This window comes from Solea solea, chromosome 3 (genome assembly GCF_958295425.1).
Source record: "Solea solea chromosome 3, fSolSol10.1, whole genome shotgun sequence".
In the NCBI taxonomy this organism is placed as follows: Eukaryota; Metazoa; Chordata; class Actinopteri; order Pleuronectiformes; family Soleidae; genus Solea; species Solea solea.
Genome location: NC_081136.1, coordinates 35,178 through 57,931, shown reverse-complemented (window position 1 = coordinate 57,931; position 22,754 = coordinate 35,178). Strand labels below are relative to the sequence as shown.

The following is a 22,754-nucleotide window of genomic DNA, read 5'->3' as shown; positions in this document are numbered from 1 at the left end:
TAGACGTCTTCAGCCATGGCCCATCATCAATCATAGCAAGTTTGGTTCGGATCGGACCTTCCATCGCAAAGTTATAAGAGTTTTTATTTTCTGATGCGAAACATCAGAATCATCACGAACTTTGCCGCCCCCTATCTCGTGCGCCGTGCGACATTTGATAAAACTTTTGATACCGTGAGCTCCTCAACTGGTCCACAGGGACCTCACCAAGTTTGAAGGTGATCGCACGAAAACTTTAGGAGGAGTTAGTTCAAATACCATTGCTGCGAATTCGCCAAAATCGCCAATCAACCCAAGATGGCGGATTTCCTGTTGGGTTTGGATCATGGTCATAATGTAATTTTTTCTTCATCCTGACCTTCTACACATGTGTACCGAATTTCGTGCATGTGTGATAATTGTGTTGGTCATGGTGAATTTGGACAGGTGGCGCCGCATTTATTGGCCCCTCCCACATTCAATTTTCGACGCACATTCCCCGAACCTTTTTCAGACGTAAATTTACACCACGATTGATGCGGTCACAAAAATCTGTGAGTTTTGGGGTATGGGAAAGGCCTCAAAAACGCGATTTACTTTAAGGAATAATAAGAATAATAATAATAATAATAATAATAATAAAAATAACTAGTACCGCGCGCGGTTCTGAACGGGTTCGAGCCGACCCACGCGGGTCGCCGTGTGCCACGGCTCCCCGCGTGCCTCGCGCTCTCACCCGTTCATTCACCGCGCGCGGTACTAGTTATTTTCGGTACTAGTTATTTTCAGTACTAGTTATTTTCAGTACTAGTTATTTTCAGCGGCGTCCCCGCGCATGTCGATCCAAATTTCGGGGGGGATCGGGCAACGTATGGCAAAGTTATAGGGCACTTCCTGTTTAAAATGGCCGACTTCCTGTTCGGTCAAATGCGCGTCCGTAAACTTGTTCAGGGAAGTTCCCTTGTCTTACATATCAAGTTTTGTTTAGATCAGACAATCTTAGAGGTTACTTCCTGTTTCTGGCATTCCACTTCCTGTTGGGAGGTCATCTTTTGCAGACATGCTCAGGACAGGTCCCTTGTGTCACATATAAGGTTTTGTGCAAATCGGACAACATACGGCAAAGTTAGAGGGCACTTCCTGTTTAAAATGGCCAACTTCCTGTTCGTCTGTGGAAACATGTTCAGGGAAGGTCCCATAACTCACATATCTAGTTTTGTGTCAATCGGACAATGTAAGACTTTACTTCCTGTTACGGGCGTTCCACTTCCTGTAGGGAGGTGACCTTTTACAGACATGCTCAGGACAGGTCCCTGGTGTCACATATAAGGTTTTGTGCAAATCGGACAATGTACGGCAAAGTTAGAGGGCACTTCCTGTTTAAAATGGCCGACTTCCTGTTCGTCTCCGGAAACATGTTCAGGGAAGGTCCCGTAACTAACATATCTAGTTTCGTGTCAATCGGACAATGTAAGACTTTACTTCCTGTTTCGGGCGTTACACTTCCTGTAGGGAGGTGACCTTTTACGGACATGTTGAGGAAGGGTCTGGGGTCCCACATACTAAGTTTCAAGTGGATACAACAATCCCTGTTGGAGCAGCATCAAAAACTATAAATGTAATTCTGTCTGCTGTCACCAGGGGGCGCTGTATTTGAAAATGAATATTTTCATATAGACGTGTTCAGGGCTGGACTGTCATCAATCCTTGCAAGTTTGGTTCAGATCGGACCAGGATTGGCAAAGTTGTAACAGTTTGTTTTTTTAGAATTTTCTACCACCACCAGGAGGCGCTGTTTTCAAAATGTACCGTTTCAGCAACATAGTCGTCTTCAGCAACTAACCATCATCAACTATAGCAAGTTTGGTTGGGATCAGACCTTCCATCGCGAAGTTATAAGAGTTTCATTGTCAGTTATGAAAAATTATTATTATCTCCAATTTTGGCGCCCCCTATCTCGTACGCCATACAATATTTTAAAAAGCTTTTGATAACTTTTGATGCTCAACTCGTCCACATTGATCTCACCAAGTTTGAAGGTAATCGCACAAAAGCTCTAGGAGGAGATAATTGAAATACAAGCTGTCATATTGTCTGCTGTCACCAGGAGGCGCTGTTTTCGAAATTTAATATTTTCAAATAGACGTCTTTAGGGCCGGACTATCATCAATCCTAGCAAGTTTGGTTCAGATCGGACCAGGATTCACGAAGTTGTAGCAGTTTGAATTTTTGTCCCAAAAATCCGACTTTGCGTCGTTGCCATGGCAACACCGTTAAACGATTTGTCGTCATATTGATCACGCATCATCTACCATGTGTTTTGACTGTTGTCACCAATTTTGAGTGCGGTACGATTATCTGTGTAAAAGTTATTCCCGAAATCGTAAAAAAACTTTTTTTTTGTGTATTTTCTTTCACCACAAGGAGGCGCTGTTTTCAAACTTCACCGTTTTTTCATAGACGTCTTCAGCCATGGTCCATCATCAATCATAGCAAGTTTGGTTCGGATCGGACCTTCCATCGCAAAGTTATAAGAGTTTTGTTTTTCTGATGCGAAACATCAGAATCATCACGAACTTTGCCGCCCCCTATCTCGTGCGCCATGCGACATTTGAAAAAACTTTTGATACCGTGAGCTCCTCAACTGGTCCACAGGGACCTCACCAAGTTTGAAGGTGATCGCACGAAAACTCTAGGAGGAGATAGTTCAAATACCATTGCTGCGAATTCGCCAAAATCGCCAAAAAATCGCCAATCAACCCAAGATGGCGGATTTCCTGTAGGTTTCACGGGAAAGTCGTCATCGACTTTTTTGACCGTCCCCACCTAATGAACGTGTGTACCAAGTTTCGTTCACATACGTTAAACCCGACATGAGTTGACCTAATAGAAGTTTTTTGCGTGACTTTTTAGCCCCTCCCACTTCCAATTTTCCACGCATTTTCCCCGAACGACTTTCAGACGTAAATTTACACCAGGATTGATGCGGTCACAAAAATCTGTGAGTTTTGGGGTATGGGAAAGGCCTCAAAAATGCGATTTACTTTTAGGAATAATAATAATAATTATTTTCAGCGGCGTCCCCGCGCATGTCGATCCAAATTTCGGGGGGGATCGGGCAACGTATGGCAAAGTTATAGTGCACTTCCTGTTTAAAATGGCCGACTTCGTGTTCGGTCAAATGCGCGTCCGTAAACTTGTTCAGGGAAGTTCCCTTGTCTTACATATCAAGTTTTGTTTAGATCAGACAATCTTAGAGGTTACTTCCTGTTTCTGGCATTCCACTTCCTGTTGGGAGGTCATCTTTTGCAGACATGCTCAGGACAGGTCCCTTGTGTCACATATAAGGTTTTGTGCAAATCGGACAACATACGGCAAAGTTAGAGGGCACTTCCTGTTTAAAATGGCCAACTTCCTGTTCGTCTGTGGAAACATGTTCAGGGAAGGTCCCGTAACTCACATATCTAGTTTTGTGTCAATCGGACAATGTAAGACTTTACTTCCTGTTTCGGGCGTTCCACTTCCTGTAGGGAGGTGACCTTTTACGGACATGCTCAGGACAGGTCCCTGGTGTCACATATAAGGTTTTGTGCAGATCGGACAACGTACGGCAAAGTTAGAGGGCACTTCCTGTTTAAAATGGCCGACTTCCTGTTCGGTCAACGGCGTCTCCGTAAACATGTTCAGGGAAGGTCCAGTAACTCACATATCTAGTTTCGTGTCAATCGGACAATGTAAGACTTTACTTCCTGTTTCGGGCGTTCCACTTCCTGTAGGGAGGTGACCTTTTACGGACATGTTGAGGAAGGGTCTGGGGTCCCACATACTAAGTTTCAAGCGGATACAACAATCCCTGTTGGAGCAGCATCAAAAACTATAAATGTAATTCTGTCTGCTGTCACCAGGGGGCGCTGTATTTGAAAATGAATATTTTCATATAGACGTGTTCAGGGCCGGACTGTCATCAATCCTTGCAAGTTTGGTTCAGATCGGACCAGGATTAGCAAAGTTGTAACAGTTTGTTTTTTTAGAATTTTCTACCACCACCAGGAGGCGCTGTTTTCAAAATGTACCGTTTCAGCAACATAGTCGTCTTCAGCAACTAACCATCATCAACTATAGCAAGTTTGGTTGGGATCAGACCTTCCATCGCGAAGTTATAAGAGTTTCATTGTCTGTTATGAAAAATTATTATTATCTCCAATTTTGGCGCCCCCTATCTCGTACGCCATACAATATTTTAAAAAGCTTTTGATAACTTTTGATGCTCAACTCGTCCACATTGATCTCACCAAGTTTGAAGGTGATCGCACAAAAGCTCTAGGAGGAGATAATTGAAATACAAGCTGTCATATTGTCTGCTGTCACCAGGGGGCGCTGTTTTCGAAATTGAATATTTTCATATAGACGTCTTTAGGGCCGGACTATCATCAATCCTAGCAAGTTTGGTTCAGATCGGACCAGGATTCACGAAGTTGTAGCAGTTTGATTTTTTGTCCCAAAAATCCGACTTTGCGTCGTTGCCATGGCAACACCGTTAAACGATTTGTCGTCATATTGATCACGCATCATCTACCATGTGTTTTGACTGTTGTCACCAATTTTGAGTGCGGTACAATTATCTGTGTAAAAGTTATTCCCGAAATCGTAAAAAAACTTTTTTTTTGTGTATTTTCTTTCACCACAAGGAGGCGCTGTTTTCAAACTTCACCGTTTTTTCAAAGACGTCTTCAGCCATGGCCCATCATCAATCATAGCAAGTTTGGTTCGGATCGGACCTTCCATCGCAAAGTTATAAGAGTTTTGTTTTTCTGATGCGAAACATCAGAATCATCACGAACTTTGCCGCCCCCTATCTCGTGCGCCGTGCGACATTTGAAAAAACTTTTGATACCGTGAGCTCCTCAACTGGTCCACAGGGACCTCACCAAGTTTGAAGGTGATCGCACGAAAACTCTAGGAGGAGTTAGTTCAAATACCATTGCTGCGAATTCGCCAAAATCGCCAAAAAATCGCCAATCAACCCAAGATGGCGGATTTCCTGTTGGGTTTGGATCATGGTCATAATGTAATTTTTTCTTCATCCTGACCCACTACACATGTGTACCGAATTTCGTGCATGTGCGATATTTGTGTTGGTCATGGTGAATTTGGACAGGTGGCGCCGCACTTATTGGCCCCTCCCACATTCAATTTTCGCCGCACATTCCCCGAACCTTTTTCAGACGTAAATTTACACCAGGATTGATGCGGTCACAAAAATTGGTGAGTTTTGGGGTATGGGAAAGGCCTCAAAAAGGCAATTCATTTGGGGGAATAATAAGAATAATAATAATCCTTTCAGTTTCAATAGGTTTCTTGCAACCTTGTTGCTCGAACCCTAATAATCCTTCCAGTTTCAATAGGGTTCTTGCAACCTTGTTGCTCGAACCCTAATAAACCTTTCATATGAAAGTTAGGCTTCATAGAGGCCACCCGTCTTGACGCACTTCACTCTCGCAACACTCTACAACAGCCTGAACAGACAAGCCAGCTGCAGTGGCACCATTAGATATCATTAATTCTTACACATTAGGCCTTTACCACATTTTACTTAATCAAACCAACTGGCCAATGCACAAAACCATTGACACCCAACAGTATACAGGACTCACCTCAAGCTGGGTGCGGTTCTGCTCCACCAGGAAGTCCAGCTGAAGGTCGTGGAGGTAATACAGGAAGGGTTTATTGTGACTGTCCACAAAAAGCAGGGACTTGTTGACAAACTCCTCGAGGATGTCCTCCACCTCCTCTGGCTCCAGGTCCCACAGAACAGACAGCACCTGGGACAAAGAATAATATATATATATTTTTTTATATATATATATATTCTGGGCTTTTGCCTTTAATCGACAGTACAGTGGATAGAGAGACAGGAAATGGGGAGGCAGAGAGGGGGAATGACATGCAGTAAAGGGCTGCTCGATGCGGGATTTGAACCGGGGCCGCCTGCAGTGAGGACTGTAGTTTGTTGCCTTATTTTTTCTGCAACAGATTATACTGGAAAATAGTCAAAAACATTTCCAGTAATTGCAGTGGATGCCTAAATGAAGTTGATAAGGGCTTGATCTGTGTCTAGTTCTGTGTCTAGTTCTGTGTCTAGTACCTGCCGACTGATGCGTTGGTTTTTGGAACTGACATAGCTGTTGAAATAAAGTCTTCAGACCACTTTTGGAAATATTTTTTATTTAATGTTTGGACTTTTTAAACCATTACATTACTTAGTTATATTGAAATCATTTGGATCATGTTTGCGTTGATTAAATATACAAAATTATTTTTTTAGAAACTACCACCAGATTTCAGTGTTGAAAATCCAACAAAAATCATTTGCAAAAGTTTGAGTAATTTAAAAGAATAGGAATCACACATGTTTGGTTTTCAATATTAAATCAAACCTTTGCAGGGATTTTGATGTCCTTCTCCAGCACAGTGAGATCCTTGTAGAGCTCACGATGGTCATCAGGCAGGACCTCAATGCTTGCAGCCATAGCCTGGTCCAGGGCGTCATAGTCATAGGACGATGACTTCCGTATGCGCTTAAACTGCTTCTGCCGTAGCTGGCGGAGATAATAGTCCCAGCGGTTCGGTTTCTCCTTGAGCAGAGCCCCGATCAAGGACACCACCAGGGGGGATCCTGTGATGGCGGCACAGAGAAGAAGAGAAATGTCTGCGTTACGGCATAAATCTTCAATAAAAGCACAGGGAGAGGTGGACTATTTTTCAAGAATGTCTGCTTTAGTGGCCCCCAATCCCAGTCCAATCTTTTTACTGTTCCCAGTCCAATACTTGTATTGCCTAGAACACAGAACTACACGGTATTTGTTTTTATATAAAAACAGTATTCCTAAGTGAAGTTTATAGAAAGAAAAAGAACAGGTAAAATAACTGCAACTCTGCAAGTCTGAACCAAACAAAGCCTTGCTACAGTCTACAACTGAGCTACATGAAGAAGCTGCTCACTACAATTTGAGTAATCAACAGCCGACACCTGAGGAGAGTTCTGCAGCTGGTGTAAATGATTGGAATGTGGTAATCTGGATGATTAAAAAAGAAGCCCAAATGTTAAAGATTCATTAACTGTACACCAGTATTTGTAAATGCATATAATCCAATAAAAAAACCTGAAGTGAAGTTACACATCCGCACTCTGGAGTCCACCGACACCTTCAAGTCCCACCTCAAAACGCACCTTTTAAAAATGTGTTACTCCCTATAATACTAACTGTATTGTATGTCATTAATCTCTCTCTCTCTACATTATGGGTTATTATTATTATTATTGTTATTATTAGTAAAATATATTGTGTAAATACATAGACTTTAATATAGTATGTAATGATCAAAGACCAAACTGTTTGTCTCTCTCCTCATTCAGCAAAAAAAAAAAAAAAAGGGAGCCACATCACCTTGCACAAATACAAAATGCATCCTTCCATTGTGAGACAAAAACAGACCTTTACATTCTCTGACAATGCTGCGAGCCTCCTCGGGAAGTCCCTGGATTTTAGTTTTGGTGTACAGTGCCAGTATCTCCAGTCCTTTGTTTTCATCCAGACCACTCTCCACTTCTACCTCATATTTGGCACCTAAAAAAAACACAAGAACAAGTACAGCATGTACATTTCAAAAGCAAAACAAAGCAAAGTCAAATCCAGAGAATTCTGTATGTATGGTGACCAGAGTAAACAACAGGTTGCTTACCACTGACTGAATCAGTAAGGCTTCTATTTCTGGTGGTCAGAAGAATCCGACATTGGATATCAAACACTTTCAGAACTGTACTGTCCCAAATGTCATCTAGAATCAGCAGAGATCTAAAAACCAGAACAGAAACCAATAAGTGGTCAGAGACTGCAGGATGTGCAAATGAGCAGACTGAAGACAATAAACACATACAAAATGTTTGGTCTGGCCTTCTGTCATTTATCAACACCAGCAGAAGAGAGTGAAGTCAATTCAACACAAGAAGCAGGAGCTACGCCTAACATAAAAAAAGAAGAAGAAATGGCTACAATATCTAGAGCAACTGAAAAAGTACAAAATAAAATAATTTGTTTTTTCAATATCTTTTTTTTTAAAGATTTGCATTTGATTCTTTATCTTTGTCTGTAAACCGTGGCTTGCTTTTGTTTTGTTTATGCTATGCTGTTTTCATCTGTTTCATCCTAGAATAAGGAGCATTGGCAGCCCACTGCTCCTTATTCTAGGATGGGTCAAATGCAGAGGAATACTTTCCCTAAGGGGATTAAAAAAAGTTTATTACTGAGGGATCGTTACATGTGAAAATAACTTTTCATTCACTCACTAAATTTCAATCAAATCTGTATCTGCAGGGTAAACAGTAACCTTTAGCCAGCTGAAAAGTAAATAAGGATGATCTAAGTGGAACAACCTTGGATATCTGCGCAGCATGAGGAAGCGCAAACGCTCCTTGGCTTCATCCAGAGAGTTGGGTTGCCGGTGGAGAGAGAGGGAATCCAGGTTCTGCTCCAGACGGAAACACAATGACTGGATCTTCACCAGCAGGTCTGGTTTTTCCAACTGGCCGATGGACAACCAGTGAATACCCCCAGTAAAGCAGTCTGCAAAGAGCGGCAGGAGAAAGAGGAGGGAGAAGAGTGAAGTCAGTATAGAAAACTGACCAAATAAAAATCTATCCACAATTACTGCAGAGTTTCAGATGTTTCGTGTTTTCTGTAATTCCTGACTGCTTCACTAATATTTATGCTGATTGTTTTGGGACAGCATCCCCAAAACAATCAACAATCATGGCGTCACCTTCGATGACGCCATGGTGTCGCACAGCCTCTGCAGCCAGGACAGATTTGCCTGAGCCAGCCATCCCAAAGACAGTGATCCAGCCAGGCTCATTCTTCAGCCTGTAGAGTTTCTCTCTGACCCGGTTCAAAAGCTCCGGACGGCTGACAAACACCACAGGCCTCTGTGGTATACCACCTTCACTTAGCACCATCTGAACTGTTACAAAAAGAGAAAAAGGAATCAGTATTAAAGCTGCAGCATTTACATCCATATTATGCCGATTTTATCCACCTTACACTGGCCACCCATCAACTCCCATACTCACTTTGGAATCTTGGTTTTAACTTGTACACAGTCAAACGCACCATTATATTGCTGACCTTCACTCCAAATTTGCTCCTTAGGTCTTAATTCATTAACCATTCTAAGGACAAAATACTGTTCCAAGCTGTTGCCCCCAAACTATGGGGGTTCCAGTTTTTACTTACAGTCCCTGGCATCCTCCATTCATTTACAAAATAACTAAACACTTTTTTATTCTATCAAGCATTTGATAGATGGAAGGGAAAAAAATCAAAGTGGCTAAATATATGGGTCAAAGAAGTAGCAGAATATCACCATAGAAAAACTCATACTGGTTAAACTCTAGAGCAAACATCACTGCAAGAAGTACAATTGGGCCAACTACAATGAAATCATTTTACTGTAATCTTTTGCTGAAACCTATTTCATAAAATTGGTGTGGAAAACATTATCTTTCAGGAGCTGTATCAAAGTCCATCCGTACACATCATACATTGTCAATCAATACCCAGCCCAAATCCGCCCTCTTCCTCACCATAAGATGTGCAGTCATCAGAGGAGTTCTTATTTGCATTAGGAGAGATCTGCGGCAGGTCGTCATACAGCATATTGGCCAGGTCGTCATATGCCTCCTTGACCAGGGAGTTGTAGAAGGAGATGTAAGCATGGTTGTCTTTCTTAAGGAGCAGCTCTAGCAAAGCAACAGCCTGATCCTTTCTGGTGGGCTGGTTGGAGAAAGATAGAGTTTTCAGTCAGTTTCACACATAGCACTGTTTTTATCCATGGACATGTTGCCTGCTACACTGGCATTATTGACTGGTAATGATAACAATGGTTAACCATGACTGAAGAGTTTAAAATTGTAATATATAATTTAATATCCAAATCTTCAAATTTGAATGGGGCGGAATTTTAACACAGATTAGTCATGTTTATGTTTCAGTTGTTCAACAGCAAGTGTGTAGTATGATAGTGTGTCCTCCAACACACTAAATAAATCATCTCAGAGAGGTTGTTCAGGAGCATAAATTCTCCCTCACCTGAGTCCTAATCTTCTCCTCCTCCTCAACACTTATCACTCCGTCACTGATCATGTGATCCATCAGGTACGAGGGCTTGATGTCTTGCTCCAGTCTGTGGCGAAAGCGCAGCAGACAGCTCCGTGCCGCTTCCTCCAGCGCCATCTCTGCGCAGAACACTGACCATGCAGGACACTGTTGAACCGCAGAGAAATGGATGACGTGCAGTAGGGAGGATTAGTGCATTCCACATATAAATGGGCAGTAAAATGTATTCATACCCAAATATTAATACTATATATTATTGTTTGTACAATTGTGAAATTGTGTTGTACAAGTCTCTGCTGTTTTCTGTCAATTGCATGATAGTCATGCATACAAGCTATTGAAACTGACATGTTTGAAACTAGGGATGGGACGATAACACTTTTTTGTGTCCTATTCCAATATCACATACTGGAGTATCTATACGATACAATCATTTTTAACCATTTATGGACGATGAAGCTATTAACGACACATTTGTACTGAGTCAATTCAAATGGACATAATTCTCCCACTGTGTTACCAAATATCGTTTTCCCAAAAAGAATAAATAAAGATCCCAAACATGAATCATATTTTATATTTTTATCCGTCTGATATCCGATCCAGTGATTATGACCCCATTCCGTCCCTTCCTACTAAACACTAGCTGACACAACTACCAAAACAAGTTCTAAACAGTGGCGAGAGAAATGATCAGCTGTTGACAGAAGCCTGAGCATAATCTCTCCCATACGGAAGTGACATTTACAAATCTACGTCACAGTCTGCTCTTCCGTCACAGTCAATATGAGGGATTCTACCTTCTACATTGTAGCTTTTACTGGTAAACAACCGCTTTATGGATTAATTTATTCATAATATTGCGTCTAATATGAGCAAAACGGTGCGAGGGCAAACACTTATTAATAGCTTTACAGAGGCTCTAACTAAATGTTGATTAAAACACAGATACTTCAAGACATAACGCCCGGTAACAAATGTAATAGCGACACACTTTCACTGGTCATGTAAGAACTTGTCAAGACAAGTTCACTCTCATTCAAACCCACAAGTGGAACAAAGAAAGAAACCGCACGAAGCTACTTACGACTATTTTCTCAACTTCAACGAGGACGGTATTTGTTGACGTGCGCGCGTACGTAAGAAGAACGACGCGTTGTCAAATATCCAAAGAGTACAAATTAAAATTCTGTCTTTGCATTTACGTTGAACTACACGCCCAATTTTGAAAGAAGGGAGCTTCCGGGTTGACAACAACAACAACTACCCCGGTGTGAGGTGGCCAATGGTGTGGCGAGATTTGCACCACGTGTCCAATGAGCTCACGCGACCGGATAATCTGTAACTGGGCAAAGTTATGCTGCCTTCATGGACCACATATGATGTTCGTAAAAATGCGTTTTGACCATTTCGTTGCTACGAGTTTAATAAAAAAAAAAGAAAAGAAAAACATTATTTAGGCGAAATTGTGATATTACTGTCTTCAAAAGATCGTGTTTATGTGAATTTTCTTTAATTGATACTATTTTCGCCCCCTAAATATTACATTTCCGTAAAAAACGAGTGTCTATGAATAAAAGTCGTACTCGACAGATTTGTTTCGAGACCATTTGAAACGCACCATTATTGCCTAGTGACAGAAAGAAATGAGAGCATGTTTGTTGTTCTGTGGCCACAGAGAGATTAATATGGAAATGACATAATGATAAATAAATAAATAAAGAAAGAATACTGATATAAATGAATGAATTAATAAATAAAACAAGATACATACATGAATAATGGGTGAATAAAATAAAATTTTAATTATTTATACATTTTTTTGTTTCAGTATTTCTGTATTTATTCTTTCTTTATTTATTTATTCATTCATTTATTCTTTTATATCTCAACTTATTCATCTATTTCTGTATTTATTTACCAATTCTTTTTTTATTTATAGTCATTCATCGTCCTCCATAGATTAACAGTAGGGCTGAATAATTAATGGAAATTTTATCAAAATCACAATATGGCCTACTGCAATTTTCAAATCACAGGAGGCATAATATTTCTTAGAGCCAAAATGTGCCAAATGACACATTTTGGCTCTATTAGATAACATTTTAGATTAAATATTGTCTGGGCCTATACACATCATATTCTACAGAAAACATCTTTGTTTCTCACAGACCTGCACAAATATTTAATTTAATTTAATTTAATAGGAATAATTTTAACTGTCATTCAATTCGATATCTATATGAAATGGTTCAGCCCATGTTCTGTATTCTGACACTTGAACATTGTCAAATAAACAACATAACAAACAAGGTATGATGATTTATTTTTATTATATTAACTATGGAAAAGAAGAACAACATCCCACTTTTTGTGTAAACTTTAGAGGATAAAATAGCTTTTTTTATTCTTTACTTTTACTTATTTGGATCTCCTGGAATTTTTTTGGGCACAAAAATCCCTCCAGGTTCAGCACCTTTCAATCAAAAACGGGTTTCAACAGTCAACATAGAAACACTGTAGCAACTACAGTACCACAAAACATAACAATCATACTAAATGAAACAATGTGACAAGTATTCCATTATTAGAATATACTGTAAGTAAATGAATACAACATTAGACATATGTCAAACAAATGAACTAACAAGACATAATTCTAACACAATGCTTCTCATGCAGACATGAAATCAAAAATCTTTTGACATATCATTGACAATACAGTTGCTAGCATGCATTGGTCAAAACTATAGTCTTGTTTTCAAAACTCTTAGCCGACCATAGAAGACAGAAGACAATGTGGACCAAAGTGTGGACAGTTTTCTATCGTTTGCACACAAAATTCAGTCCATGACCAATAAATCTGTGTTCATCCACAAACAAAGTTTTGAAAAAACAAAAAAAATCAAACAGGATGGTGCAAATTTCATAGATTTCTGCAGTAAACATACTGACAAAAATACAATACTACCTACAGAGTACTTAATATTATATTATATTATAATAAGTAATATTGTACTGATGAACTGCATGGGTGAGTATAAATGAACTACTTTGACATGTGCTGTATGGGTGTGAACTGTGATTGTTGTAATTTTATCTTAACAACTTTGGGGACAAGAAATTAAAACTATAATCTGTGGTGTTGACATTCTTGAAACGGTCATTAACATGCACCGTCCTTTCCAAAAAAAACCTACAAAATCATAGTTTGAAATGCAAACAAATGGAAACATTATCTAATTAGCAAACAGACTCTTTTAGTTGCCATTTCTAAATGTACAATGAAATGCTGACGTGAAAATTAGAAAAAAAGCAATAAAACTGCAAAAGTGAAAGTTTGCAATTTGTGTGATACTACCTGTTTTTCATGTCTTCCGATCAGTGTGTTAGGTTTGCTTTCTGATTGAATTGTTTATGGTCGACTGAGCTGACTTTAAGACCACACAACTCCATTTTGACCACACAACTCCTATTTCCTAAAATTAGGCTTTTGACAGCACATACCAGTGGGTTTTTGCATTTCCATGTAGGTGAAGATGTTTTTTTTGAAACCAGGGAAGGAAAAAAAAAAACTGCCTACGTGTGGACTAAGCCTGAGTGTGTGATGGGCTGCAGGTGTACACATGATTGATTCATGTGTTTGAGTGTGTGGGTCGATCCTGGTAGAAGTATGGTTTGGCTTGAGACATTGAGACATTCCAGTACATGATGCCAGGTGTACGTTCCCGTGAACTACTCACAGCCAGAACCCCAGCAAACATCTTGACTGTTTTTTAAATAAACCTTTAAAATGGTTTGTGTTGTGGGAAACGGGGAGTCTCTTTCTGGCACACAGGTTTTCTCTTTGGCCAGGACAACACATATATCAAGTGTTATTGAGATTTCAGTAAGTTTTGAAAGTGAAATTAACCGGTTGCTTACGATGAATGTTGGTAACCCAGACTGTATGAAGAGTTTTGAAAAAGTGGATCCAGTTTTGCATTAGTTTGTTGTAGTTAACCATAGTTTAAATGCTACTCTATTTTCTATATATATTGCTGTAATTGTATTCCTCTTTGCTTCATAAAGCTTACTGTATGTCTCACACATCCTATACTTTGCCCTTTTGCCCTATTCCCTCTTTACAACAGCAGTTTGAATATGCACAAACTCACAATGTAGGGCCACCACCGTTCAGCTGTGAATGTTCATAGGAGAAACATTTATCACTTATGATGGAGGTCACATTTAATGATGCCCTTATGGTGCCTACACTGCACAATGTAGTGGTAGAAACTTTGTCGTCATTTGTAATACACTGAAAGTAACTCCATCTACTAGAGCTCACTGGCTGAACAGAGGTGTAGTTCTGCGTGGCTCTTTGTGGTACCTACTTGGATTCAGCCATATCAAGTTGCAAAAAGAGTTCTAAACAGCCTGTGCCAAAGTATGGATTTACTCTGAGGTGATAGACTCCTGAGCCGTGCTCTGGGGTTGGTTTCCTGCTGGTGGGTTGCTGCTGAACAACAGCTTTCTGATGATATCTGCATAGAAAGGTCCATACACCGATTTGTTGTAGTTGACCAGGCTGATGAACCTTTCTCCGACTGAGGCCAATTCAGGCTTGATCGCAGTCAAGCCAGCTGGTACCTGTTCAAGTTTGGCCTGGGGTTTAGGATCACAGATGAGAGCCATAAAGTACTGCTGCACACGGTCCTCTGCACAGAAATTAAAGAGTGACAAGGTTAGAAAATGCTAGCGCTCTTGCTTTATTATCGTCTCCATTGTGTAAAAAGTAATTTTCATGCTCTCCTTTTGACATTAACAAGTAGTCTCACACTGGTGTATTTTTTGTTTCAAATTAAAACAGGCAGTCACTCCTGCTGCGTCTCTCTTACCAACTAAACATCGGATGGGATTGTCCTTCTCGGTGATGCTGCAGATCTGGCCTGTGAGTGTGGACTGTAACGCAGCAGTCAGTGCAGGGTAGTTCCTCTCTGTTAATGACTTGTTGAGCTCACAACAGATCTGAACACTGATGCCCTCTAGTGCCTCTTTTAGATCAAAGTCCCTGGAAATAAAGTAGACCGCAGATCAGCCTTTACAATCAGTTGTATGATTAAATTAAGAATTTGGGTATTTAAATGGAAAAAAAAAAAAAAACTGACGGGCTGTGCATTCCATCCAACAGCACCATTGTCATCCTCTTCAGGTGGTCAGACAGGATGGACAGACCTTGGACGGGCCCACCAATGGTGCTGTGCACAATGAGCAGCACCTCGTTCACTGCTTGATACTGCTGAAGCTTCCACTGAATTTCTCGAAGACGCATCTCGTCTGTAATCCAGGTCTGAAAGAGAACGAAAAGAAAGCAATATTAACAGATAGCTTGATTTTTTTTTTTTTTTTTTAAATGAGACATATGTCTGTGCATATAAATGAAGCCACAGTAAAAATGTGATTCACAATGTATTCAGATTCAAGAGGAGACACCTAGACTGTCAAAGAGAGTGAGAGAAAGAGAAATGTTTGTGACAGTCAGTACACTGGTTTGTTGTGTTGTGACTGATATGTCTGTTTGTAATTGCATCAAAATAATTGAGCACTAAGTGCAAAGAACATAAATGAGTGTTTGATTGAAAGCCTTTTGTCTCTGACTTTGATGAACAAAGAAGACACTCAGCACGTCAATTAGGTCATATCCAGGCATGGCACACGATGCTTCTTGGCAGTAAATCTTATACCAGTGGAACGCCCGTTTATTTCCATTTTAAATGGTGGCACACTTGTAATGATAATGCATTTTTGAGTTGAGCAGCAGAGTTGAGTATGTGAGTTGCGTCCATAAAAAAACTTGCCAAATCTCTGCCAGTGCCATACAGCTTATTCTGCTATTAACTATTGCAGCTATTTTTTTATTTAACTTTTTGTGCTAAGTTTATATTCAGAGACAACAAACAAGGTTTTCTTGCCACCATGGCAGTGTAAACAAACTGAATCACATGAACTCCAGAGCTTTCACAGCCTTACCTCGGGCAGAGGGCTCTTATTGTAGTCCCATGTGAGGACACGGAGAAAGGCCACACTGAGAATCTGGAAAGGCCCAGGCACACTTTTCTGTTCTTTCCCCTGAGTCTGGTCTGTTGAAATGTTGGCCCACAGCTCCCCTACTACCGACTTAATCCAGGAGGTGGTATATTTCAGAGCATCTGAAGAGAGTTAATTAAATATACATAGTGCTATATTAATGCATCATCTCATGAAATACTGTGTTTAAAAATGTCGTCATATTGTGTTTACTGCCACCAAGACATCCCACTCAACATAAACTTGTAATGCAGTAGATTACACCCTTTCGTAACTTTGACCCCATTCAAACCTGCATTACATCCATCCTAAAAGATGTGATCGCATGTGTACCGTGCACTAATTATGACATGGCGTCACGTGTCATCGCATGTGATTGGATTTTGCTTCACTCACGCTGTATTCCATCACACACGCTGATGAAGTTTTAAAAAAATCAGACTGTACAGATGTGAATCAGGGCCCTGCTCACCGCTGTGACATGAAGTAAGATTTTAACCTGACTAAGGGAGTGAATTGAATTTACTTACTGGGTGTTTTTTCTACGATGTTCTGGAACGTTGCCCTCTCATATTCAACACTCTGTTTCTGCAGCACAGGCCGCAGATTAACAATGGTGAAGTTCACCATATCTGCCTTCATCAAGTCCAGCACACGAAAAATCTCCCTAGTGTGAAGAAACAATCCAGCCACTGTGAGGCCTCAGTGTCACTGCCGCTGGTAATGAATATTTAAGGTCAGATAAATGTTTTGTGGGTGATGTTAAATGTGCTTACCTAAAGAGTGTCACAATATTATCTGTACTTTCATGCAGTTTCTTAATGTCGTCATCCCTGACCGGTGCACACATCTTGCCCATGGTGGTGATAATGTGGGAGGCAAGTCCCTGGATGTCAACAGCATCGTGTTCAGCCTGCTGACAAATCAAGTCCATGTCCAGGACCTCCATGATCTGGGTCCTCATTCGATTGGCACCGGGATTGAGAAATGACAGTAAGATCTGTCAAAAGACAAAAGGGATTATCATTTTTGTAAAGCATTATTTATCGCTCAGCTAATCGGTAATGTCAATTATTACATTTTCTATATGTATCGCTCACAAAAGACGAGGTGGCGATAAGGAGAAGCAGTGACAAAAGGAACGTTTAAGTGTATGAACACTGTGCTTTCTATATAGTGCTGACCTCTCTGATCTCCTCCAAGAGTGTTATGGCTTGGCCATATTCAGGCGGGTCATCGTTCAGCTCTGACTCCAGGATGTCCCAGAAAGCTTTGTGGACATTGTCTCGAACTAACTTCCATAAACTAAAAAGAAAAAAGAAAATAGCTGTGTATTTGACCAAAGATTGCAGCTAAATGCAACATCATATATATATATGGCTCAATATTGTACTTAAACCTTAAGTGCTCAAGCTGCACAGATCTGTGCTGCAGGTGCACACATGGTAAATTACCATGGGAATAATACACAACTCCTTATATGGACATCCTGGGGTGTGTGTTTATAAGTCACATATTCAGGCCTTTTTTTCTTCTTCTTATATGTTGTTGAGTCAAAATTATGATTCAATTTATAACGCATTTTCCGGCATGATATAAAGTAACAATAATTGTGCAGAAGTCACAAAATAGGTACAAAATGCTTTTTCTTTTCTTTTTGTACATAAAAACGAGTGAACTTTGAACTGTGACTGTTCCAAATTTCACAAATTAAATCAGACTTGAAACATTTGAAGTACTTTTTGCTCAGGTGTGTTTATATAGTTGGTGAACTATTTTTTCTTCATCAGATTGCCTAGGTTGTGCTTCAATGGGATAAAAAAAGAAGAAGGATAAAACAGGTGAATATCATTTAAACTTAAATTTCACATAATGGAACTTTAGGCTTCACAATAAAATATTTTTAAAAAACAAAGAAAGTAAGAATCAAGATGTTGCATCTTACCTGTCCTGAGGTAAACTGATTGGCTCAATGTGGAAGCTGTGGTTCACAGTGATCTCATGGGCAAGACTGAGACTGGAGAGGTCTCTGGCAGACTCCATGACTTCTTCCAGGGTTAAAGGTTTGGGTGGACTCGCTGTGGGAAATACTTGTTAAATTGATATTTCTAACAAGGGCTTACAATACACCATTGTTTAGAGATACAGAACAAAAAGCCATAGTTAACATTCATTCATTGTCTACCACTTCATCCTCCACATGAGGGTCACAGTCAATCCCAGATGACATAGAGCGGAATGGAATGGATTGCCAGCCCTAACAGACTAGACCGATTTTTATACTAAGCTGTGAGGAACTGCCAAAAACACAGAATGGTCAGAATATGAGGTCGTTTGATGGCTTTGAAGACTGGGGGCACAAACTCACATGAAGGTGTGCAGTGCTTGCTGGAGCAGTCACTGGAGAAGCTTTCACGGGAGCAGTCCAGGTCACTGGTCGACGTCATGCTATCACAGCGTTCTGACATCGACTCTATATCACTGCCTTGGTCCTCACCGCTGGAAGTGCAGTTGGGTCGTTCGTCGTTCAGAGGCATCTTGGGTCACAGCTGCACATGAGAAGTTGTTAGTGGTTTTTTTATTTGGTTTATTTGGTACATATATGTACACACACATACATGCATGCACATATGTGTATACACACACACACACACACTTTAAATCGACTTACCTTCAAAAATAACACATTTTTTTTTTCCATAACGTAACTCCAACAATATACATGCATCTTCTTTTTATACTCTGTCCCTGAAATCATATTTGTTTTGCTGTCTTTAGCAGAACTTTTGTTAACTGTCTGGGAGTGACTTATTATTCGTTTTTAATTTGCATTATTTTATGTAAAATCAAGTCATCAACTTTCAGCATATTGGAAATAAAGGAATTGCATATAAGACAATGTATTGGATAAAGTTGAAAATTACATTTCATTAAATAAATAACAGCTTCATTAATAACAATTAATTTGGATTTTAAACTCCAGTTGCATATCTTACATATAGCCCCTTTAATAAACAATGCATCTGTAGTGTCCTAATAACCCACCTTATTATTGATGCATATGGCTCTGTCTGCGCTGAAATGATTAACTTTGGCTTTGTTTTAAATGTTGATCCCCATAATGCCACACGGTAGGAATAATATGGATATATCATTGTGCAGTGTAGCAAATGTTAAGCCTGTAAAAGGATTGTTTTCTGTTTTGCTAAAGCCTGATATACTTAATTGCTCTCTGCCATTTATTTATTTATTTCTTAGTAGATGAGGCCCTCTGTTACACAGCAGGAAAACTACCCTGATACTTGTGTCAAAAATAGTGTTTACTGCCACAGGGGTTGATAATGTTACACAGCAAACTAGGCTTTAACAAATCGCTGTGTGTCTCTTTAGGTTAAACAGGGACACTGTGTGTTGACCTATTGTGTCTCTAAGGCAACATGGGACAACAGAAGGCGTCTCAACAGACAAAACGATCCTGTTACACCAGTCCGCATGTCTCCTGTTGACCACACAATACATTAGAATAAGAAAGGTGCATTTTGTGAGTTAACAAGTGCATTTTGTTCCTAACATGACAAACAAACAAAAGACACATTAGTGTTCTATTAAGGCCTGTGCTGTTCTAATATTATCTAACCCATACAGAGAGACCATTGGGTGTTCCTGCTGCTGTCTCTGGTCTCAGTTATCTGCTGCCAAAAATGAAAGCACACTCCCTCTCTGCTCTTTTGGTTTAAAGATAGCCCAAGGGGTTAGGAGGAGGATGGGTCTTGGTTTTGTGTGCGATAACCATGTGGCCCTGTCCGGACCTCATTCATTACATCATCTGCTAGATTTAACATCGAGGCCAGTTTTCATAAATGAGGTCGGCTGTCATTCACTGCTTCCTTGTGAGAATAAGTAATACGTAATGTGAATGTTGGGCAGAGGTAAATGTAGACAAACACGCCGAAGTCTGAATGTTTAACATTAAATTGGCGACTGTACTCACAGATATTTATAATGATATTGACACGTTTAATTCATGTACATAATACTGACTTATACTATAATGTGTCCAAATGAAGGAATGGTTGAATTAAACATGCACAAACATGAACAATATTTATACAATATGGAAGATATGGGATGATACAAAAAGTTCCTGTCATTATCCTGATGGTTTGTGATATTAACTATAATGAAAATATGCCTTTATTTAAATGTTTCTATTTCCTTAATGAGCTATTTCTAATATTTTTTATTTCTAATTTTAAATAAATAATTAAATATAAGGATTAAGAACAGCAGTTCTTAACCCAGGACAGTAATTGAAATGGTAGTGTTTAAAACTATACATATTCTTGTGTTGTACTGAGAACTTGTGTAAAATATTGTGTAAATCTGCCAACTCTTTTTCAAACATGTGATGAGGAGGAAATGGAAATGGGTTGTAATTGTAAATGTTGGACAAGTTTGAAATCAACAATTTATCTATCTGTAAATATTAAGGATTCTCTGATAATGGAAATTCAACACAATTCAACACAATAATGTGACAGTATTTTAATCACGAAACGTGATAATATTGTGTATCGTGACTGCAGCAGAATGTAAACAAAGCAGTGGATGAGGGAGGCGGATCCAACTGCACGGGGACTGTCGCCATTGGCTGCAGCTGCTGTCTGTCATTCTCTTACACGGAGCTGAGCACATGCATTAATAACAAGGAAAAGAAAGGGGAAACAACTACCCTCACACGAGAGAGATGTGGGTACACGTGACATGGGGCACAGACCTAAACACGAACGCCATGCACATTTGCAGTAGGGCATGTACTTGAACAAAAACATAAAAGGTTAACTAACATTTGTTGTGGTTCACGGACAGAAAATCATTATTAACTTTTAGGAAAGCTCCCGTGTAATTGAACCAAACGCTTCGACGCATCGTTTTCCAGTCAACAACAACTCAAACTGTTTGACATTAGCCCCGAAACGTTGGCTCAACATTTTCGACGGTTGCGTACAAGTTTCCGCTCCCATGGCAAAAACAAGACATTCACGAAAACGACGCTAAAAAAAGAACCCGCCGATTTAATCACACTCCCAAAAAGAGTGAAATGGACATTACAAACTAGAGTTTTACCTCATTGAACTATCCGGAAAAGAAGAATGACAGTAGAAACAGTCGAATGTTGAAGGGTGATCCGTCGTCGTACTGAAGTCTTCGTTTTTTAAAGGTCCTTCGCTCCCCAGCTGGCTCTGAGGACATAACAGGCGAGACCATTTCGCACAGATAGGGGAGGTTTCCCCTATCACACAAAAAAAGACAAAAACCCCCCATTTTATTCGTTTATAGTCATGTATCCACCTATGTTCTTAAGGCGTATCATATATCCGTTGTTTATCTCTGCTTAAAATTGTGTATTGAATAAGAGAACATATATATGTAATGAAAACGGTGACCACACTTCCTTGAAATGGTACGCTCCGACACTGCGCGTGTATGTGTGAGAGAGGGACAATAACAACATAGAGACATATTTTAGTTCCTACTGAATCCTACTCAACCACAATTAAACAACATTAACTACTACTTCTAGTAGATATAAAACACTCCACTGCACTTATCACTCACTATCTTGAACAAAAGCAACTGCTATTCAATGGTATTATTGTAACTGTAGAAAATACTTTCATATAGTGTATTTTTTGATAAATAAAAATGGCAAAGCCATTGTGGAAACTAATGACGTCACAGAATTGTTATAATTGGACATTTGTGACGTTTCATCGTCTGGAAATCTGAAGAGTGTTTTATTTTGAAGGTGATATCCGCCGTTACGCGCGCTGCAGTTCTGACGTCGCTCTTTACTACGGCCAGTCGAGTGTATGCTATTTTCACACCGGAGAATTACGCGGAGTTACGTGTCGTCTCATGTTGTTTTCGGGAAGCATCGTCTGTAGGTCTCATGCCTGTCTAAAGTCTGTCATGAAGACGCGCGCGTGTGTGTGTGTGATTGTATAAATACTGTTATGTCAAGTTAGCTTGCGCGCTCTGTGTAACTTACCGGAAGTTAGCTCGTATCGGGGTTTAAGGAAGAACGTGATTTTTAGCGCCTCTCCCCTTCGGTGCTGGTATATCGACCTGTGTTGTGTTTGCACTGTTTAAAATTCCATGTGTAGGTCGAGTTTATGTGCAATTTGTGATTCTGCATTATTTACATAGGCTTGCCTGTTTGTTTACATGCTGTTATGTGGGCTATCTTTGTGTGTGTGTGTGAAGTGATGACAGGTAACATTATGTAACATAATAATCCATTCACAATGTTTATTTGAACATTTCTGTTTCTGTGTTATTTTATACAGTTTTACAAAAAAGAGAAGAGAAGGAAAGATGTTAAGTGGATTCTCTGTGAATATTACTAAAGGTTCTCAAAGATAAACACTGGACTCTGTCGTTCTTGGACTTGTTAGCTATCTGTCAACTTGTCTACGTCACAACACGTGTGAGAGAATAACATTATTATGTATTTTTAATGTAGTTAACTGT

General features: G+C 39.8%; 2 protein-coding genes across 2 annotated transcripts in view; both read right to left on the bottom strand.

Moving 5' to 3' along the window:
- Window positions 1–11,390, bottom strand: part of apaf1 (apoptotic peptidase activating factor 1) — a 43,539-nt gene extending 32,149 nt beyond the window's left edge. The window contains exons 1-9 of the mRNA XM_058625409.1: window positions 11,239–11,390; window positions 10,125–10,298; window positions 9,620–9,809; window positions 8,800–8,997; window positions 8,414–8,603; window positions 7,723–7,835; window positions 7,476–7,607; window positions 6,417–6,655; window positions 5,634–5,801 (exon numbers count right to left, since the gene is read on the bottom strand). Coding sequence (XP_058481392.1) covers window positions 5,634–5,801; window positions 6,417–6,655; window positions 7,476–7,607; window positions 7,723–7,835; window positions 8,414–8,603; window positions 8,800–8,997; window positions 9,620–9,809; window positions 10,125–10,268 — 1,374 coding nt within the window. The 5' untranslated portion in view covers window positions 10,269–10,298; window positions 11,239–11,390. The remainder of the gene's footprint in view (window positions 1–5,633; window positions 5,802–6,416; window positions 6,656–7,475; window positions 7,608–7,722; window positions 7,836–8,413; window positions 8,604–8,799; window positions 8,998–9,619; window positions 9,810–10,124; window positions 10,299–11,238) is intronic.
- A 1,075-nt stretch (window positions 11,391–12,465) lies between these two features.
- Window positions 12,466–21,462, bottom strand: tcp11l2 (t-complex 11, testis-specific-like 2). The gene is made up of 10 exons (XM_058625885.1): window positions 21,348–21,462; window positions 18,589–18,769; window positions 18,166–18,298; window positions 17,405–17,525; window positions 16,997–17,220; window positions 16,751–16,887; window positions 16,164–16,342; window positions 15,302–15,483; window positions 15,032–15,204; window positions 12,466–14,851 (listed from the first exon to the last, which is right to left on the bottom strand). Exons 2-10 carry the CDS (start codon window positions 18,755–18,757, stop codon window positions 14,589–14,591), a joined length of 1,581 nt encoding a protein of 526 aa, XP_058481868.1. The 5' UTR covers window positions 18,758–18,769; window positions 21,348–21,462; the 3' UTR covers window positions 12,466–14,588.
- Window positions 21,463–22,754: the final 1,292 nt, after the last annotated feature.

What these genes read in the sequence shown, in the direction of transcription:
- tcp11l2 (XM_058625885.1), bottom strand. Translation starts at nt 18,757, where the DNA reads ATGCCTCTGAACGACGAACGACCCAACTGCACTTCCAGCGGTGAGGAC. An exon ending in AATATTGTGACACTCTTTAG is followed by an intron (nt 16,888 to 16,996) that starts GTAAGCACATTT and finishes TCTTCACACTAG; the next exon opens with GGAGATTTTTCGTGTGCTGG. An exon ending in ATAAGAGCCCTCTGCCCGAG is followed by an intron (nt 15,484 to 16,163) that starts GTAAGGCTGTGA and finishes GTTCTCTTTCAG; the next exon opens with ACCTGGATTACAGACGAGAT.